The sequence below is a fragment of the Drosophila erecta genome, unplaced genomic scaffold (genome assembly GCF_003286155.1).
Source record: "Drosophila erecta strain 14021-0224.00,06,07 unplaced genomic scaffold, DereRS2 tig00000021-arrow-pilon, whole genome shotgun sequence".
Lineage (NCBI taxonomy): Eukaryota > Metazoa > Arthropoda > Insecta > Diptera > Drosophilidae > Drosophila > Drosophila erecta.
In genome coordinates this window covers 21,636,053-21,657,891 of record NW_020825198.1, presented here as the reverse complement: position 1 = coordinate 21,657,891, position 21,839 = coordinate 21,636,053, and the positions used below count along the sequence as shown (strand labels likewise).

The 21,839-nt window shown below is 45.2% G+C and overlaps 1 protein-coding gene across 3 annotated transcripts; it reads left to right on the top strand.

Annotated features, from left to right (window-relative positions):
* The first annotated feature begins 7,349 nt into the window (after positions 1 to 7,349).
* Positions 7,350 to 20,732, top strand: LOC6543993. Of its 3 annotated transcripts, none has more exons than XM_015157449.2 (3): positions 7,350 to 9,166; positions 18,977 to 19,165; positions 19,781 to 20,732. In XM_015157449.2, the coding sequence occupies exons 1-3, from the start codon at positions 7,570 to 7,572 to the stop codon at positions 19,897 to 19,899; spliced, it is 1,905 nt and encodes a 634-aa protein (XP_015012935.1). In that variant the 5' UTR covers positions 7,350 to 7,569; the 3' UTR covers positions 19,900 to 20,732. The 3 variants fall into 3 exon arrangements, with proteins under 3 accessions (XP_015012935.1, XP_001973672.2, XP_015012934.1); XM_001973636.3 differs by having other exon boundaries at positions 18,914 to 19,165; XM_015157448.2 differs by lacking the exon at positions 18,977 to 19,165.
* Positions 20,733 to 21,839: the final 1,107 nt, after the last annotated feature.

Sequence of the window (21,839 nt, the reverse complement as noted above, 5' to 3'; positions counted from 1 at the left end):
GTGTATGGCAGTTAAGTACTTATAAAATCTTATATATTATATTTGCCCACAGAAGTAGGACTTGACAAAGCTCCTACTACGATTGGCTTACATTTCGTTGACTTTGTTCTGGTTTTTTGGGCCACAACAGTGCGAATTGCAGCTCGGAGCTGCAACAAAAGTCTTGGGCTAAAATAAGCTGAGAGCCCAGCTCCATTGGTATCCCTATTCCACCACTGGATTCTTAACAACTTTGCTCTAAGGCCCTTGTTGGTCATTAATCATGCGCTGTAAACGACAAGCGTATAAGTTACTAGCCGATTCGTCCCGAAAAAGGCCATCGCAATTGGGCTCAGCGAGGGCCCAGAGCAATAAAGAATGGCTTAGAAGAAAGCCTTCGTCTGGGCCTCCGTCTAATTGGATGCAGATGGGCATTACGAACCCGACCCCAAAGCCCCGAACCAGCGATGTGGACAACAGTAAGTTTAGATGATTGGCTGTAAGCCGATTCCTGATTGGTGATGGTTATGATCAGATTCGGTAGCCAAGGCGTTGTGGCTCAAATGTTTGTCTCGATACTGGCCAGAATCTATGTATCTATGCTATGTTCAATGGAAACTCTATGAGTGGTGGTAGCCTGAACGGGGATCATTTTACATATTTAATATAAGCCAACGAAGACTAAGCAATTGGGCAATTAGATATTTATGGTCTTCAATTAATGTCCCATTAAAAAACTGACAAGCCACAAAACGCCTGCTAAATTCCATTTGGTAGTAGGTTACAGAGGGTAATACTTTGGTTTTGTAAAAATAGTTAAGTATATTAAGAGGTTTATTGTTATCCAGTGTAAGCATTTACCTATTAGAAAGTACACACCTTTGAAAAGTTGGCCACGACTGCGTTAACTGGGCTTTGCAGGTTTTTGGATATCTAATGCCGAATTGGATTTGGCTTGGCATGCGATGGATTTGTGTCATAATTGAATTGCTCCGCTTGCAGATCGACACGCGATATTCGCCGCCGAAGCGGATAGGTAATTAAAACTGGTTTTCACTTTTTGCCCGAAGGAAATCGCTTGCATCGCAGTGCAGAGGAGTGGAAAACTAATTTAGCCGCGGCAGATGGAAACCCTTTGCGGCATACGTACGTCGTCCGTCGTCCGTCGTCCGAGGAATGTTCCTTTGGGGCAACACCCACAATGGACGCTGGAAGCCGTCAACAGCCATTAGCACTTTGGCACATAATTGATACGTGGCTGGACCATAAAGCAAAATGCATAGACATCTATCTGGACAGACCCGGGCCCACAGACGCGGCTCGCCGCGCACAAAGTTGTAGGACGTTGTAGGAAAAGGAATTCCTTTCGTTGTGTCCATTCCCGCCATGTTCCTCAGATTTTCCCGCACAACACCTTCGGGGGCGTTGTGCCATATGACACCATCACCATCACCATACCGAGCCGCAGCACAGCACTCTTGCCACAAAATCTGACGTAGGAGAAGGGCTTTGGTTGGGGTTTGGGCTTGGAGTCTGGAGACTGGGACGGGCTCGTTCCCTTCGATTCCGTTCCGTTCCGGAACGTAACTAACAATTTATTTAATACGCTGTACGTGCGCTTTAATAAAAGGCTCAATCAATCTGGGAAGCTAAGAACCAACCCGACTGCTCTCCGCCGAAAAAGTGACCGAATTGGGGGTGCACTTATAAAAGTGCTCAACGCAAAATGAATTGATTTGAATAGAAGAATGACCTACTTTGCAATCTAATCAAGTTAGAATGTTTTTGAAATGTGTTCTACTAAAATGGCATTTTTTGACCATACCAGATACTATGAATGAAATCATAATTGTATTTTAGTTGGGTGTGTTAAAACCTTATTATTATTAGACAAGTAATAGCAGCAGATATATTAAACATGCAGATTTCGTGAACTGGGAATCAGAATCTCCTTACTCTGAAGCATTCTCCTCAACCGAAGCGACCCGAGCTGAACCCCTTTGAAGTGTGCATACAAAGAATCGCGGGCTCAGGGCCTCGAGAATGAGGACCGACTCTCCGTAGTGACAGATAGATAGACAACGCAGTCTTGGAGACGAAGACGAAGAGGATGACGCTTGATGACTATGTCGATGCCGATCCTTTTGGCGCTAATGCAGACAGCGTGTCGAATGGCTTTTCTTGTGGAGACGGGGACGGGGACGGGTTTTCGCTAATGAAGCCGTAAAGATATGTATTATTCCATAAATTTAACAAAGCCCGCCTTTGACACCCACGCACAGGCCAAGAGAACCTCTGTCGTCCTGATTATCTGGCCCAAGTTTATGCATTTGACGGCGAGAAATGCACTTAATTTTAACCACAATTAGCCACGCAAAAGGGCAACTGCGAATGCGAATGGGAATGGGAATCCAGGGAAGGTGCGATCGGCGGGCGTTCCCGGTGGAGATTATGGCCAAGAAGAGTTCTTTTCCTTATGGCAGTCCCTCGGCAATCCCGGCTCCGGCTGTCTCTCAAACGCCTAACAAGGTGTCAATATCTTAAAAATTTTATCTCTCTGTACATAAAACTCAAGCGGATCATAGTAAATCAGCCTTTGGTCAGGCGGACCACTGCGCTCGGGCACCTTAGAGCCGAGTTAGCCGCCATCTGAAGGCCTTATGCCTTGCTCGACCAAGTTCGCCATCGGGGCTGACCCCACCACTCCCCACAGCACAATCGACACCCCCTGCCCTGCTCCCCCTCCCGGCCAGCACCATTGGGGCACCATTGGGAGCTATGTGCCTTTTATACGCCGGATTTACGAGCAAACTCTCCACGTCGTCATCGCCGTCGGAGCGTCGTGGCCAAAGAAATATTCGATGGCCAGGCAACGATTAAAACGGACGCTTCACGCATGCGTGCTCGCACACAACGGCAGCCAAGTCGGGCCAACACTCCCGTACTAACTTCGATACTTGCACTTGCATTTATATGCATTCTGCATAATGGAATAAGCCAAAAGTGGGAAGCACAGCGGAGGTCAGCGAACTAGGCCCCAGAAGAGAAATGTCACGAAAAATGATTCTCTCAAACAATGGAATGCTGCGCAGATATACAAGTATTGAGTATAATGGAAAAACAACTTTACGTTTTCGCCTTCATTGGTCAGGGTCGGGAATAATTATTTAATAATTTAATAAGAAATGTCGGAGACCATCCTGATCAAAATAATAGGAGATATATAATATGCAAGGTCAGCGAACTAGGCCCCAGAAGAGAAGTGTCACGAAAAATGATTCTCTCAAACAATGGAATGCTGCGTAGATATACAAGAGTATAATGGAAAAACAGAACTTTACGTTTTCGCCTTCATTGGTCAGGGATGGGAATAATAATTTAATAAGAAATGTCGGCGGCCATCCTGATCAAAATAATAAGATATGTAACATGTGGCTCAGAAATGCATTTATCATTTCTATATTCCACATTCACCATCTTTATTATTTTGCTTGCGTATGAAAACGAGTACCTAAGCACCTGCCCACCACTGTGAGTTGCAAGAAAGCGAACTCCTCCGTTGAGCAATGTTCACTGGGTGTTTGGCCTGCCAGCACTTGCAACACCAGTAACAAAAGCAAGTCCAGGGCGGCATCCCAGCATCGTCAAGAGCATCGGAGGGGTCGGGATCGCTTCTGGGTTGGGTTGGGATGGTATGGGATGGGATGGGATGGAATCGGGGACCAGGGATCGAGCCATACTGAAGGCTCAAGCAGGGGGATTCGGATTGGGGCGCATCATCATATGCGCATTGCACGCACGTGATTAAAGCGCAGCCCCGCCGCGAAGAAGGGGTTCTGGTGGGGGGATGAGGGAGAAGACGGCCATTTGGCCAAGACCCGCTTATAAATCAGAATTCGCTCTTTTAGGGACGACAATGAACCCGGGGAAAATGTTGCCGAACGAAATGGGGAAAAGGGTTGCGAGCCGCACTATATATTGATAAATAAATAAGATCGCCAAAAGGCTTTTGTCTCTGAATATTTGGCATCCGAGTCCCGCTCATTCCGATTGTGGCAGGTTCAATGCACTGGCAGAACTGGTTTCAATTTAAATTAAATATGCATCCCCGAAGATTTACGGGCGGCGTCTTTGCTTGCTCAAAAATTCAACGATCGATGTGTCCAAAAATTAATTGCACCATAGAATTATGAGCGGAAACATTTGCAAATCGTAAGCCGATTGACACTTGACCCAGACGGCACCGTCTTGTCTTCTGGCATATAAATTATGGCGCCTAAAAAGAGCCGCAAGCAGAGGTCCGGCCCGATTATCGGACCCATTTCGTTGGCCAAGCCAACTGGCGGCACTTCCTCATCCTCTAGAATCTAGAAGTTCTCGGGGTTCCAGGTCCCGGTCCCGGAGGTTGTCCAGGTCTCGGGCCAGACATTCAAATCACCCGGAATCAATCAATTTTGGAACGGATTCGCAATCTTTGGCGCCGGCGGTCTATTCGACCAAAGTAGTATTGGCCCATCTAGGCGGCGAGGTCACGGCCAGTTTGGTTACTTCTCCCTGCGAAGTCGTGCCAATATTCTAGGCTCATCGAGTAATTTGAATAATTTTTAGGCATAAAGAAAGTTGATACACAAGTCGTGTAATGAGAGCACTACGGAAAACGATAACGATCATTTATGCTCAGAATCCAGGGATTCTGAATATACATGAATTTTACTTAAGTTCCTTTCTATGCTCCTCATATTGATATTTCAGTCAGCTTGCAGTGCAGTGCAAGCGACTTTTGCTTATTTATATTCTTGATCAGTATTAACAGCCGCTCGTCCGTTGATGCGCAAGATAGTCTCCCAACTTAAAAGTTATTTAAATGCGACTTTCCCAAAATCGGACAATTATATCATAAAGCTGCCATAGGAACATTCGGAAAATTAATGGAAAATAATAAAAAGAAAAAGTAGTTTCGTTGTTTTTGATCATAAAGTGTTTTTATATACATGTATAGCGTTGGCTAGCCAAAGCTAGCTTTCTTTCTTGTTTTGGTATTGTTTCAATTTTTCCAATATACGAGTCAGTAGGAATCAATAGTACTAGCTGCCAGGTATGAGTCAACATGAAACTTGGTTATTTCGAGAGCAGGACCAATTTTTTGGCCAAGGTGTGGGCCTATTGACTTTTGGCCTGACCACGAGCCACAGCGCTGCCTTGATCTTGTGCTCAGTCAGGGGTTATTAACGCAATGTGTCTCGGATCTCGGGTATGTCGTGAAACGTGATCTGGCGGTCGGGAGAAAGGCGAAACGTAATATTAGAATGCCTTTTAATTAGCTAAGATGGCTCTAAGACCGCGGGATTACATAAAGCACTGTTACTGGGACTGTTGCCAAGGGAAGCTGGCCGTTTGGCAAGGCTAACAGGCAAGTGACAGCTTTAATTAAACGGATCATGGAAATCGGCCTACAGCGGCATAAGCTAATGCCAGGATTAAGCACACCGTGAAGGGAATTTTATTCAGCGGCGACAAGTAATAATTGAAAAGATCGTAAATTACGCTGCCTCATCATCCCTGCTCGCTTCGTAATACAATATTATTTAATATAAGATCTACTTAGCCAACAGGCACTGGGAAGAGCGACTGGCACGCATATAGTATATACCCCCGTATCGCTCTAGATTATGATCGCAGCAGAAGCCGAGTTGAGTTATGGTCGGTTATGGCCAGTCACAAATTTGACTGCTCTGTATTCGGGCCATGCCGAAAGGTTATTTACCCGCCTCCATGTCAATACAGAACGCTATGCCGGACTCCGACCCTCCAGACCCTCGCAGATCGTCACTACCGATACCGTAAGTTGGCAAGTCGGGCGGTGGCCAGTTAGTCCGGTCCTAAGGGGGTGGGGGTGGCGGTGGAGCCCAGTCGCCGTCGACACGATCTACATAACATTTGTTGCTGCTAATGGCTGCGTATTGCGGGTCGCGCCAAATATGGAGATAAATGTCTAGTGGCCAATACGGTCCGCTTGGGCCAAAACGCAGACTCGTACTCGACCAGTGGTTGTACCTCAAGATTCTTCAGAGAGTTGGCCTTTACCGCTCACAGGACAATTTGGCATCAGAGCTAGTTAAATCGGATTGCCATATAAGTACATCTTACATAAGTTCAAAGATTACATACCTTCGAGATTCCTATAACATCATTATTATCTATTGTTATATACGTAGCTCGAAGATATAGGAAATAGCTGTGAGATATTTATTTAGGTCAGTAGCTGTGGGGAGTCCCTAAAGACCATGTGTGATTACGGCTTAGACCAACTTGAACGCCGATTTTATGCAATATGTACCTTTTCTAACGCCTTTTTGCCCACTCATTCAGGTGATCTGAATTCTAACTGTGGTTAGCTGAAAGCGCGCGTCGAACACAATAATACCTAAGGAATCAGAGCGAGTTTCTACTGCTATTGCCGTTTCTAACGCCATTGGCGTTGCCTTTCCCGCCTCAACACTTTGTATATCGATATATCATTAGCGCTCTTTTGATTTACAATCGCCTTTTGTGCGCGGATTTCGCTATTTGGCCTTTTGTTGGGTCGTTTTCGAGGAGAGCGGCTCCGCGAGGAGACCGCAAAAGCGGTTGGCTAATAGATAATGGCCCGTAGCACTTTCCTACCAGCCAAGTCGAGCAGCGAGCCCATAAACTGAAATTCCGCATATGCAGAACGAATGAAAGTGTTCTCCATCCCGCAATCGGTTTGAGTGTGGATCCTGGGCTAAGTTTGTGGATCGCGTCTGCTTGTGGATGGCTGCAACCAACTGCGCAGGGAAAAGGCGGTGGTAGACCGATGGTATCCCATAATCTGAAATCAAATTGGAATTATTATCAAATGGAACATGTATTTTATTTGTTAACTATTTCTAACTTCATAAATACGTAAATGAGTTCCTGGATTATATGGGTTTCTCTTCCCAAAGTTTTTACACCAACGGATAGTACGGGAATTAAAGACAAATATCAAATTATAGATATAATATATAGATATAGATATTAGAGATCGAATCCATAGATATCGCCGAGTAGTCGAGCGATTGCGAACAGTAGTTGTTGAACCTATGCTTCAGCCCTAGAACCCATAAGATCGAGTAACTACATTTAATAAGTATTTAGATGCTCGGGGAATATTAAGTTGCCAAAAATCATATAAACCCCTTACAGCCCAACTGCCTCCCACGCCTCAACGCTATAATATTGCGTTCCTGAAAGTGTTAGCCGGGCTAGCAAACGCACATCGAACTCAAACAAGTGTTAGTTCGACTGGGCTGCCGTCAAACTGGTCTCAAACGACTAAGCCGGTCCAAAGCCCAACTTGCAGAGCCGCCAGTCAGTTGCAGTTGGGCGATCGGAGCAAGCGGACGTTTTAGCGCGAGAATCGAGAAGAATAAGACCGCAGAACTGAAGATCGAGGGCCTGCTCAGACTGAAGAATTCACGAGCCTGAAGAATCGCGATCGCGTGTGCGTGGTTAGTGTGCGTTCGCGAGAGATGTGCCGCGTTTGATTACTTGATCAGAGATCCAGGGCATCGAAGGTCAGCACTTTCAATGGCCGGTAGACGCCACCTGCTGCTGATCCTGCTGCTGATCCTGCAGCTGATCGCCACCACGCCGGCGTCGCGCAGCCTCAGCGTTAACGGAAACAACATTTGGCGGCGGGTGCGCCTGGTGACTAGCCAGGAGACCGATCGTAACGCCTACCAGGTGCTCAAGCCGAGTAGCCGTAATACCACCAGCACCACTACTACTACTACGAGTACCACAAGTACCACCACTAGTACCACTACGCCGGCAGCTCCTCAGTCCCAACGAACTGCCAAGCAATTGGATCTCAATTTTCCGGGTGGCAATGTCTCCAGTGCCGCCCGTCTCGAAATGTCGACGGAATTCTTTGTGGTACCCACACTGTCGGCCAGCAGTTCTAGCAGCACCACGTCCACCACCACACCAGCCACGCCTCGTCGGAGTTCGGGGGCGAAGGCGCGAGCAGCCGGCACCACTGGCCGGGTGACTCCCGGGAGCAGCTCCAACAGCACGCCCCCCAGCATAGTGTCCACCCACTTGCCCTTCGCAGGCCTACGCAAGGAGCCGTGGGTGGTGCCGGTGCTAGTCCTGGCCACCCTCACCATGCTTATGATGGCAGCCTTTGAGATCTTTGTGCTCTTCAAGGCCTGGCGGACGTCGCCGTCGCGAAGGCACCTTTTTCTGGGCCAGATGCTGCTCCTCGGCCTTTTCGCCTGCGCTAGTTTAGGGGCCATCATCACCGCTCAGCCCTCGTTGATCAGCTGCGGGGCCATCCGCTTCGGAGTGGGCGTGGCCTACGCCCTGGTGTTTGCCGCCCTGCTGGTCAAGTGCGTATTTCTGATTAGTCTGAATGGAGGGGTGTATCTGCCGGCTCCATACCAGGGACTGCTGCTCCTCTTTGCGCTGCTCATCCAGGTCGCGATCGGAGGTCAGTGGCTGCTCACTCAACCACCGGAGGTGTACACCACCAGTGTGCCTGTGATGGGCAGTGGCTTTCTTAGCACCACCGTGGCCTCGCAGACCAACTACTCGGCACTGTTTTACCCCACGTCCTACACCACGCTGGACGGCACTCCGGAGATCTACACCCGGATAGCGGCGGTCAGCACCGTGCTAATACCGCTCTGCAAGACCCAGTTCTCGGAGCTGCTCTTCTCGCTGATCTACATTATCTTTCTGATCGTCTTCATCGCCGTGCTGGCCATTAAGTCGCGCGGCATCCGGGACAACTACCGTGAGGCCACTTACATCGGGCTGGCCATCGGAGGAGCCATCCCCATCTGGCTGGGATGGATGCTATGCGGACTGGCCGTGGCCGAGCGGCACAAGGACGCTTGCGTGGCCTTCGGCCTGGTAGCCACTTCCGCCACTGTCTTCCTGGTGATGTTCATGCCCAAGGGCAGGCAACTGGCGGCCATGGGCAAGGAGGGCCTCTACGTGGAGGATCGCGAGGAGCAGTTCAGCTCCCTGAGCCGCGCCGGATCCGGCTACTCGCCCTCCTTCTTCCACTTCAAACCCATCAAGTACGGCGTGATGAGTGGCTGCGGTCTGCCCAACTCTGCATCCAACACGGGTCAGGGCCTCAGCTCCAAGCACTGCTCCAGTGCCAACAACGGAGGTGGTAAGTCCCGCTCCTACCAGCTATTTCTTACCCAAATTTGTCACAATTTCTGCCCGGGGCTCTCGTACACCACTCAAGCTGGGTACAGTTCCATTTCTGCCCCATCCCTTTGCCCTTGTCAGCTGTCAGCCTCTGTTAATTTTGTAATAACTTTCTTTTCTTTCTTGCCTCATGTGCGCAAAGGGGCGGGGCTGGCAACCTCTTGAACTCTTGTTTATCCATTTGTTTGGTCTTTCTAAAAGCAAAAACAAAGTCGCGGGGAAGAAAAGCAAAAGTCTTAACTTTCAAACACTGTGCGCTTCAGCAGACTGTAGCCAATGTACAGTGGTACGAGTAGCTGAAATGACAAATCAAAGTATATTTCACTATTTTTAGGTAGGAATTGAAATTAGCTAGAAATAAAATACATGTTTTTAACTTGAAATCAAAGACACTAGAATAATTGTAGTGTCTTTGTTGAAATGCTCTAGGCAATAAGCTGGACGTAATCATTTGTGTCCAACATCATTGTTTATTATTATTCCAATAATCATCATATTTTTTAATCAGCATCAGTCCAACTGTTTTTGAAATCAAAATCCAAATGCGGCACTCTCGGCTTCGATGTCATTGCCAATGTCAAATAATAATTAGACAGTTTCACGAACCGCGCCCTGTTATTATTTTCATTCGCATTGGTTTTGCATTTCTTTTCCACTTAGTATGTGTGGCAATTTTCCTTTTGCTGCGCTTCATTTGCTTGTATGCAAATTTGAGCGCTTTCATTTCTCGGCCACTAGCAATTATGGGCAATTTTTCGCAGCGAATTTGTGTAGCTTGCAGCCACTGTGCGACGGCATTAACTGGGCTTAAAATTGTTTTGCCGGGCCGTGTAATTGTTTGGTATATTAATTTTTCCGACGCCGCATTCGTCGTGTAAGCCAAGTGTAAAAAGAGCTCACATCCAACGATCCATCTGTCTTTCAGCTTTCGTTTTCATTTTCTATGTGAGAACGTCCAGGTTCGTGGGTTAGGTCTTTGATTAAGTTTTCGCTGAAGCGGCTTAAATCATTTCTGGCGATGCAAATAAAGCCATCAACAGCGCTGAAAACTTATTCGTGAAATTTCACATTAGTCGGTGATAAATTTCGTTGACAATGAAACTCGCTTTTCAAAGAGCTTTTCAATTGAGCCGACTAACCGTTAAGGCAGACTTGGCAATTTTCGGCAATTTTGGAATTTATGTGTAATTTATTTATTAGTTTTCGTTTTCTTCTTGCTAAACAACAAGAAGACTTAAGCCTTAAAAATATTTTGGCTTTCTAATGAAAGCACAAGTGGAGTGGCTTACATGTATGGCGAACTGGAATAATATGGGCACTTCGGAGGAGGAAGGGCGTCCAGTGGAGTCTTCAAAATGTGCGTGCTTAGGCCACGTAACACTTTACGTAATTTAATTAAAGTAAATACATCACAAAAGTATTATTACAGTCAGCAAAAGCATTTCGAATGGAAATGGGAGAGGAAAACTTAGAGTAGTTCATGTGGAAAACGAAGCAGAAATGCTCTGCTCACCGCGTTAGGCAATTGAAAACTTAATTGAGGTAACTATGTATTACTACTATATATTACTACCATGGGCCAACCGAAATTGAAGACATTGTAGATTTTGTTAACCGAAGATGCAATTTCTGCATAAGGCATTGGACGTTTTCAACTATTTCAAATGATCAAATCCATTCACGAAATCCAGCTACCTCATAATTTGCGTAGTGGCCGAGAGCTGCAATAGGTTTCCAAATTATTACAATGCGCTGGTAGGCCGAAGTAGGAAGCGTTTTACATGGCAGCTACTTGACGACGACTCCAAGTCCAAGTCCGGGGCAGGACAGAAGCCGAGGTGCAGCTGAAACTTTGGGGAAGCTGGAGCCGAATCTGGAGTTGGAGCCACGGCCCACAAGCCAAAGTGCCTGTGGGCAGCCGGGGCTCAGAGCCAGAGCCCAGTGCCTCGGATTCCGATTCCGATTTCAGTTCCAATTCCAATTCCTATTCCGACTCGGTGCAAGTGAGGCACCAGCCAGCAGCCAACAGCCAGCAGGCAGCAGCCAGCGACAGACGAAATATAGGTAGGTTCGTATATAGATAGATAAATGAGAGATATAGTGCTCTAACCCGGCTGCATATATATACGTCAAGCTGTCTGCAATTGAAAGTGCATTTGAGGGGTAACAGAAATCAACGACGAACGAAAAACTAGGCAGCAGGCAGAAACCTTAAGAGCCAACGACAAATGTCTGGAGACACACGGAGCACAGGAAAATCAAAGTAGGCACAAAGCTTAACAAGCAAAAGAAGCAAACATCAGCCGAGAGCTGCAATCGCTGCCATTATCGTACCCAGACCAGACCATACCTCAGCCCATAGTCTAACCCGATCCAATCCGATCCGATCCAGAAACATGTGTGTGGGTTGTGTAGTTGTCTCGCTGACTCTTCGACTCCGACTCCGACTTCGACTTCAACTTGAGCCAGGGTGAGTGAAGTGAACCAAAGGCAGCGACAGCAAGGGTTCCGGCTTGATTAAGGGCACAGAAAGAAAAAACTGGAGCTGCATGTGGGCAGCGGCTGAAAATTTACATAAGGCAACGATGAGGCAAGAGAAAAATCAAAAGTTTTTCCCTTTTCGTGCCATTGCTCGGGCTGATTGAAGAGCAAATGACTTGGGCAACAAACTTGACTTGGCTGGCGAGTTGACAGCTTAAGGAGAGGCAAATTATTGGATGTTTGCCCCTGAAGTAAGATGCAATCTACTGCTAAGGTTCTCGATCATGTGCAAGTTGAGAAACCATTAGCTCGGGCAGGAAATAGATCGATTATATACCAGGGCTCTGAACTCCACTTGGCCATCAGATGTTTCATAAACTCAGACGCACTTATACATAAAAGTCATAAAGAACTTTCATGGCCTTAAATCATAAACTTCTATGATCCAAATTGGGAATCGCACAACTGGTAAGCCGAAACCGCAGGGCGAATCGAAAGACATTTCCAATAAATCCATAATATCGAATTTCCTGCCAAGCCTTTAAACATACTCGTACACATTCACTGCCACTTGTGTGTGTGGTCGTTGGCAGCAAGCAGTTCGGCACATAATTCACTGAACAATTTGCAACAATAAACTAAACGACAGCTAACGGCGTTGACGCCAAGGAATGAGCCGGGCCAAAAGATTCCAGGGCAAGGGCAGGAGCAGGGGTTCAGTGGACCAGGGACCAGTGGACCAGGGGAAAGGGCGCAGACGGAGGCCAGCTCTCGATGATTGCCGCCATGAAGTCAAAGTCGAAGGCGAGGAATGAACGCAGATTGACAGCTGCAGCTCGCGTCTTTTGTGCACACAGAAAAATGTAGATACTCGTATATTTTAATGGATCTATGTACATATGCCTTGCAAAACCACTGCTTAAAGAATATTATTTAGAAACACGAAGGAAACTAGTTTCAAAGCTCTTATACCCTGGCAGAATTTAGACATTTAAACAAGAGAGAAGCGTATCTTCAGCAAGTCCAAAAGCTACCAAAATATGAACTAGCATTGATACGTGACCAACCAACTTAAGTGTTCCTTGCCTAAGTCATTTGTTTTTGCTCGCATAAAACCCATTACTCAGTTGAAAATCTGAGACATGTTTAAGTGAGTTAAGCATAATTTCTTGCTGTGTGCGCGTTTGGCTGGTAAGGATGTCGTGGGGATGAGCAGCCTGTTGCCGCTGATTGGAGGAGAGTTCAAGGCTGCTGGGCTGCTTTAATTGAAGTCGCATTGTTGCAAGCGCTGTTAACAACGAGCGGCGCGATGACAGGCGGTGCCACAAAAATAGATACTCGTACATACTTCCGTTGCCGCTGCGTGATGTTATCATAATACCCTAACCCCTGGGCACCGAACGCTTGGTGGGAAAACTGCAACAGGAATCTGTGCCCAGAGGCCGCGCGAATCGATTCAGTGACCTTATCAATCTGCAGAGTGTCCCATCTTCGACTTGGCAATGACGCTACTTGGCCAGTTGGTCAGTAAGACGGGCCCATCAATCTGGGCATCTGCCAGCGGTCTTTGTTCTCTCTTCTCGGCGTCGCAGTTTTTTGTAATTTTATTGAGTGACTTTATGCCAGGCAGCCACATACATAAAATCGATCATTCATGCCCGTGGAGCCGGGCAGATCCAAGCAGATTCGATCAGACCTTGGAAGGTTAAAGCTTGTCGCTACACTCCAGAGGCCCGTGCGGAAGTTTTTTCTATTTGTCTTATGTGTTTATCGATCGATGGGGATTTGTCAATAAAGAGCCCAGGGAGGCCACATAGTCATTTAACTGTGAACCGTCCAGAAATTGGCTTTGTATCTGTGATTTTGTATTTTTTGCACACTTGAGGACCTGAAGCTTAGCTTCAGCCGAGGTTTCGTGTGTTATTGATGGATATTTCCAAAAGGTTGCTTCATTGTCGTAAACCAGTTGGCCCAAAGGGGTTAGATGAAAGAAATCCCATTTATGTTATGAGAAGTGCATAAATTATGGCCATGATTATATTACATTCCTTTTTGGAATTATATTTTGCGCACAAAACTAATTGGGAAGCATTAAGTTTCTGACTGAAGAAGTGAACCAAAAGTTCGTCCCCTGTGTTCTTCGTTTGCAGCAAATAAAATATTTTTAATGTTGTACTATACTCACGGAAAATACCGATTATTTGTTACTTACATCGAAAGTATTCACCAGCACAACACAACTAAAATAGAAAACACGTTAAAACAAATTTGAATAATAATTTACCTTAATTTACCTTTATATTGTTGGAAAACACATTTTTCCTTGATTCTTCGAAGTTGATGGCACAACTTTGAGATTGAGCCAACTGTTATATTTGATTGCTTAGGCTGTCAGTTATTAGAACCAAATTTAAAGCAATCTAAAAAACACATCAGGCACAATTTCCATCAAATGATTTTTGTTAACTTGGCTTTGTTTAGAGCATAACTTTGCCGTGGGGCACCCATCGAAACGCCTCGACCAGCATCAGCTGTCGAAAATATGACATAAAAAAGATTCGATTAGCCTCAATTGTTCTAAGACCACTGCCAGCAGACCAAAGACTGAGGCAACGAACTTGAAATTGAAAAACCAAAGAGCAAAAACAAAAGAACAAAACAGAACAGCGCGGGGCAGAAAACTTGACAACGATGATGGGCAAGATGATAATCACGATGATGACGATGGCGCAATGTACAAATCTGTGAAGTACGTGTTGTTGAGTATCGTAAGCAACTTCAGTTTGCAGTCCGCTGCGGCGGCTGTGTATGGGACTTAATATATGAGTTGGGTAAATGCTGCCAGCACGTGCTTGAAACGAGCGTCACTGTATATTACCACAAAATTATAGCGGTTTGCAATAGGAGCCGCTGCCACGGAGAGCCGGGCTGGATGCTGCGCAGCGATGATATTTAGTTTTGCCTAGAAGTGCCAGCAGCCGGCCAGCAGCGTAATCGATAACCAGTTCCGAATTGCGGCAATGAAACCGAAAGCGGAAAAGCCAACTCAGCTCTTGGTACCAGCTCTTAGCCTGGTCCAAAGCGGTTCAGGCCATCCGATCGCGGCGGGAGAGGATCTGAGGAAGCCGAGGGAGCCAATGAGCCAATGAGCCGCTCGCCAACTGCACATGCTGAAATTATTACGCTAAATTGGCCAGGAGATCGCCTCGGCCTTACGGTATATTCATCGACTCGACGTTGCCGCCCAGGGATGAAAGAATAGGGGCATATATGAAAAATGTGTTCCGTGGGTTCCGCTTAACACGAATGGCTGACTTAAAGTGTTAATCATTTGCCATCCCTACTGCTACAATAAGTCATTGCAAGCAGTTAAATACAATAAACAAGCCTCAATAGCATATAAGAGATGAGCTATATGATTGTGAAATTTAAATTTGCTTGCATTCTTGTTGAACATTATTGTTTAAATATAATATATGCAAAGGTTGGAAAACCATAATGAGGAGCCAAGAAAAATAATACTAGTTCGGCTTACGGCTTAAATCTTACTAATTTGTCCACTTATTCAAATTAAAGCATTAAAAACAGTCATTTCCAATAAGTTGAGAGCAAGAATGAATCCATTGACTAAAAGATTTATTTTAAATGTATTATTTCTGTTTTAAAATCCGACTTTAAAAAGTGACCTATAAGATAGCTTAATCACTTTTCTTGTTGGCGGCTCTGTAGTTTTGAACCCATCTAAAGCACTCACTTAGTTGAAATGTAAATTGAATTGTAGCAATTCGAAGGCCATACGCCCTTAGCCGAAATATGCAAATTGCCTATCGTTGCGGCCATGTGAAAAATGCTTTTCTTCCGCCTCGAAATGGGATGGAAACCTCCGAAGCGCAGTTCATGACAATGAACTCTGGCTGGAGGAGTTGTGGGGATGGGGATAGGGGAGTTGGGTTCGGATGGAATGGAATGGGATGGTATGGGATAGTATGGGATGGTATGAGATGGTATGGGATGGGATGGGATGGGATGGCTTAGAACGAACGTGGCCAATTAGTTATAATGCTGCTTCGTGATATCACAACATCTGGCAACTCACTCTCAAAGAGCCAGACAACTTCCAAGGCAAAAGCAACAACCTTTGGCGCTGCGGCCGCCGGAGGCAGAAAGAAAGAGTCAACGCCGAAGCCAATGAGGAAAGTCTAAAAAAGCAAAAAGCCAGCGCTCGGCGAAGAAATTACTCAAGTCTGCAAAGTATGTAGCAACTAACAACAGCAGCAGTAACAAAAGCAACTCGGCTGTGGCAAGAACAACAGCGGCGAAGGCAACTGGGCGACTAGCAACTGAGCAACTGAGCTGGGCCTACAACAAAAACGAACAATGACAATCTGCACGTAGCAATCAGTCAACGTGCGGCAGTTGGTTTAACTCCAACTTGTTGCCAGCCAGATAGAAGATACTGGGCCCAGGGTGAGGAAGCAGATGCACTTGGGGCGGGGGCACTCCGACAAACTGCAAATGCGAAATGCAAAACGTGGCTCTGTCTCTGTCTCCGCCAATAGAGATGGGCAATTTTAATGAATTTTCCCCAGCCGGTGAAAGAGGCAGAAATAATTAAATGCAAGTGAGGAAAAGTAAAAACAGCCGTGCAACACACGGAAAGAGGAATTAAAAGTGGGAGAAAAATGGAGATGGAATAAATCGCTCAGTTCAAGAAGGGAAATAATTCATAAAAAGAATTTCTACTGTAGCCGGGAGACAAGCCTTGGGTACATATTTCTATTCCCATAACTTAAATAGGATAACGTCAACAAACCAATTAATATGGTATGCATACTTGTCTTAAAAAATATAAAAACAATGCCACAAATATGTCATTCTACAGTAATTCTCAGATATATGTATAAATTGACATTTTTGTAACGGACAAGATCTAATTAAGTGCGTCAAACTAAATTAAGAAATATTTAAAAATTCAATTTCTTAGGTTATGAAGATCTATAAAAGGGAAAACCCCTTTTAAACATTATTTCTAAAATGCCAGGGTCACGTATTCCTGCCATCTCTAGCCATATAGAATTCCTTGCTCCTATGGCGGCCTCACACATAGATACGTAGTACACCAACACCAAAGAAACCCAATCTCTACAATGGAAATACATATTTGCACTTAATTAGCGTTTTTAGTTATATTTCGCCCCGTTTCGCTAAGTTGGCTGTCAGCTGTGAGCTAAAGTAGCATATTTAATGCTGGCGCACATAATTCATAATGGCCAAGTGAGCTGACAGACGGCTCAAATCGGAGAGAAAGATTTTCTCGTTGGTCTCGGCCCAAACGGAATTAAGCCAAATTTGCCGCTTCAGCTGGCGGCTGCTGCTGAAAACTAGTTTCTTTTTAACGCGAAATGCAAAAGCTTGCCCACCGCAGATACAGATACAGATACATACGCACGAATACAGATAAAGATTCGGATTCCGGCTCACACATGCAGTTTCATTTTCTGACACATAATTCCACATTCGCGGTAGGGGAAACAGAACAGAAGTCTCAGAAAAACAAGCGGGCTTAATTGCAGTATTTGTTCTAAGTTAATTAGAAGCCCAAGAGAGTGCCACGGAAAAAAGGAGGTCGGCATGTAACAGCAGCATTTAACACCGTTCAGAGTTCAGATCCCCCGATTTTCCAGCCTCTGTGTTCGTCCCGGTTTTGTGATCTTTTGGTCGGTTTTCATGCCATTAACACAGTTTGCCACACTCGTTCAATTCGTCGGCCCACAGAGCTGTTGAAAATATAATAATAATCGTATATTATTGCCCCAGCTGCAGTCCGTTGCTTTAGCTTACATTTCTAAGGCCTTGGACCTCTTAACTGAATATTAACCAGAAGTTCAGGGGCCAACTGGATACTAGTTATGACAAGCTTGCGAGAGTTATAAATAGTCGAACAATTATGTCTGGTTCTTATCTAAAAGGGAAACTGGATTTGCTAAATCGGAGGGAAACCAAAAATATGCCTATGCTTGAACTGGTTTGGATATTATTATTAACTCAGACAAGGGGGAAAATTGCAACTGCAACCGTAACGCATATTTTTTTTTCGGCATCATGTGTAAGTTGTAAATTTAAATTGTGTAGCAAGCCTGTGGGTATTTCGCTACACAAGTTTTTTAACCCTTTGCGGTAATAAAGCTATCACAGCTACGTAAAATGGATAAACAAGGGCAAAAACTGTTTTTAAATCCAACACAAACCGATTAAGATTCCAATGGATATAGCTCGGGCTTTTGCCCAATACCCGTAAAAACAAAAATAAATGCACACAAGTGGGACTTTCTCCACGGCTCGAGGGTGCAGATTTAACCCATTGACATGAAATCGTTTGACATCATTAGGTCCGCCATAAATTGGCCGGCAAAAGTGTGAAATATGGCAAGGTAATTTCCTCGAATTGGGAACATCTGCGCCTGGGTTCGGGCTCTGGGTCAGGCCAATTAAGACTGACCGTGGGCAGAATTGTGACATATTTAGTGATTTATCTGCGAGCATGTGGCTGTGGCTGCTATCTAAGCACATACGTACACCTATTTGTTATTTTATTTCGTTTACTCTTTATTTGTCTTGTCATGCAAACATATGTCATCAAAAAACCACCGCCAACCAACACGACACTCATCTACAACATCAACGACGAAAACAAAATATCCTCCTCATCATCATCATCATCACCAACCATCATCATCGCTGCATCGACACTATATACATATCTTCGCCCTATCGTAAAAACATACTTCACCTCAAACCTTGTCAAACATAATCAAAAAATTCTCGACACGCTCACGACTCGCACACTTGCATATGTCATTTCATAATCCATTCGTGTGGTTTCTGTAATTTTTTCATTACCTTTATGTTCATCAATCACTCGGCACCTCTTTCATTATTGGTTGACTCTTTTGGTTTTGTTTCCGGTACTTTTACCTTTTCGAAACATAATTGAATTTACATTTATTGTCAAAAACCAATAATTACTGTACATATATGTTTATCCTATACGTAATACTACCAATACGCGTGTGTGGGTCACGACTGGTTTTGTTAATGGTTTGGTTACTCTGGGATCTGGGCACTGGGACTCCCAACCACACACGCACCCACTCCTCCACCACCGCACCACCGCACCACCGCTCCACCGCACCTCGCACCACCAAACCCCGCAATCCGCCGACAGATCGGGTTGCTCTGGTCACCGCCGCACCGCCGAGCTATACGCGTATGTATCACTATTTTCCAGCACACCTGAGTCCGCACCCGTTCTGCTATTATCCTCCCGCACCACCACCACCACTGCCACCGCAACCACCGCCACCACAGCAAGCCGCACCGCCCACGCTCACGCCGTTGACCCTCAAACAGTTGGGCAACTCGCTAACCTCCATGACACAAGCGGCGCAGTTGGCCAAAACGCTGCGCTATGCGCCAGGTAATACTCGAAGATTGCTGACGATCCCCTAGGGATGTTGCCGTTCGTCTGCAGGGAGGGCATCCGAAAGTGGTGTATGAATATTATGCAATCTGGTGGATAGAGTGTACGTTATTATCACTTGGCTGTATATTTATTTGTTTAAATTATTCACACTTAGTGAATTCAATTCAATTGACTCATAAACATCACATTTTTCAAAATTTAAACTTAAATACTAAAAAAAGGTTTTAAGTGCAGAGAAACTATGAAAAATATTCAACTGATGTTAACGTTAGTAGTATTCTTTCAAGTATATATGTATGTTAACTGATTTTGTGAATGGCTGTATTAAGTTAAACGTCTCTTAAATTAGCGGAGTTCTTGATTAGTCTGTGTTACTTGAAGCAGTCGAAAACTGCGCTAATATATGATTTAAGCAATAGATAAACATTAAATGGGTACTTTAGAGGGAAACCTTATACGGAATGTATACCATGTACCACTTAACAAGGTCGGTTTTCACGATTTGTAACCCCATTGGAGATAATGCATCCCTGCACTCAAACAGTACTACCGATATGCACTAAAGCCGTTCACGAACTCCGAATTGATAGTAACTCTGGCTTCTTCTAGGCATGTTTATACGACCGGACGAAACGAATCTCTACACCACGCTGGAGCCCACGTTGAGCAGCAATCCGAATGTGTACTTCCAGCGCAGCGGGGCTGTCCATCCCGGCATCCTGTACTGAGTATTCCGTAGATCCCATAGGAGCACCGAGCACCGAGCACCGAGCATCGAGAACACTGGAACTGAGTATTTTTTCTTATCTTTAAGGTACGGCTCCCAAGGAGCAGCAATAAGCGAATGATATTCCACGATCAGTGTAATATTTTTGTCATAACTGATAAGATCTTTGCGTCTAAGTTTGCGATACGAAGAATACATATAGGGACCTAGTGACTAAGGATCGGACCCGACCTGACCCCAGGAATTTTGATATATTCCTCTCGGTCAGCGGGCAAGAGGTCCACGGATCTGCAGAGTGCAGCTTACTCTAGTTTAGCAATATCGACCATCTACACTGGTTACATTTTACACTCTCGCTGTAGCAACGATTCTAACAAGTAAGTGATTAAAGCCAGTTTGCTGGTCTTGATTCCTAAATAATCTTACCGAGTTATATTTGGCTTGTGATTTATTAGAGTAAACTGTACTTCAAAAGTTTTAATAACATTCCAACAGCTCTGCTGCTCTGAAATAACTCAAGAACGCAGGGGTAAACCATCTCGGCAAAACTTGATTCGAATTTGCGTTAAGAGCATTCAGTTTAATTGTACAAAATATGCTTAGAGCAGTGGGAAGTCCCTGGAATCCACCTGATGTTCGTCGGGTATACTCGTATTTGTACAGATGTTTTGCCCCTGCGAACACACATACTCCAGTAAGTAATAGGCTTAATATCCATTGTCTAGCCAAGTAAAACGATCGCTTAAGCAAACACGAAATGTTGTACATATTGCAATGGCCCCGAGCCACACACACACTGGGTGAGCAAGCCAATCTCAATAAAAGAAAAAGAAAACCGAATAACAACTCTCGATTGCCGCACAGGAACATCAGCTATGACGATTACAATTAACTATAATTGCAAATTATTCGCATCGCAATGCCTATTAACGCCTGCTTGGCCCACAGAGGGGTCGCTCCAGGAGGACGACTCCATGGGATCTAAGTGCGGGGAGGATTATTGGATGCCAACGCGGCGCTACATGTTTCAAATAATTTGTTAACGCCTTGCAGGCGGCGATTGGTTTGGGTGCAGCTAGTCCAATACGGCTGCATTGGAATAGATAAACGTTCGACTATTATCGCCTGGTTCTAAATGCTCCAAGGAGCACTCTCCTTCGCAAGTTGCGACGACGCCTCTGACGACTTGACCCCATATATGGCGTGGTGTGGTCCAGGGACTACCACCGCTTCTACTGACCACGTCGAGTGCATGCCGAGGGCGTGTTCGTCAGGAGGACGCGCGGTGGACGGAGCACCTCCACTCCATCCCCACATTAATTAAGTGCAACAATGCGGTGTGGATGGAGTGGCAAGGGCGGACTGAGGCACGGCCGGGCAGCATTCCCATCCGCATCTCCAGGCAGTCACATCGTTCGCTCGTATTAATGACATTTCTCACGAACATTTTACCAGGGCAGTCAACACAAGGAGCTCTTTTCCAGCCGAAGGCACTGAGATAAATGTTTGGGCAACTTCATTTATCCGAAAGGGGTGCCATTCTAGTGTTTTCAATCACACTGCATAGCAGTCTCAAAAACGTATGCCAATTATGTGCGTGGACTATGTTTCTAGAAAAAGTACATTTTTGCACAAACTAAAATGATACTGCAAGTATATTGAATTAAGTTATTCAACAGGTATGGAGCATAATTGCCATAAGGTATATTATTGCCTAATCAGTAATCTAAGCTATCTTATTAAAGAGGCGAGATACATCCGCTATGTTGGATATGTATGATAGGTAGCTATGTTGGAAAGTCTAACTAATGTCAGACCTAGGAACTATTATGCTTGGAAAGGTTTTCCGAATCCGACAGCCCTCGGTAAATGGTACTTTTATACTAAATCTAGAGACATGATGAAGACATTGCTGATTTTGTAGTAGAGTTAAGGGCTTTT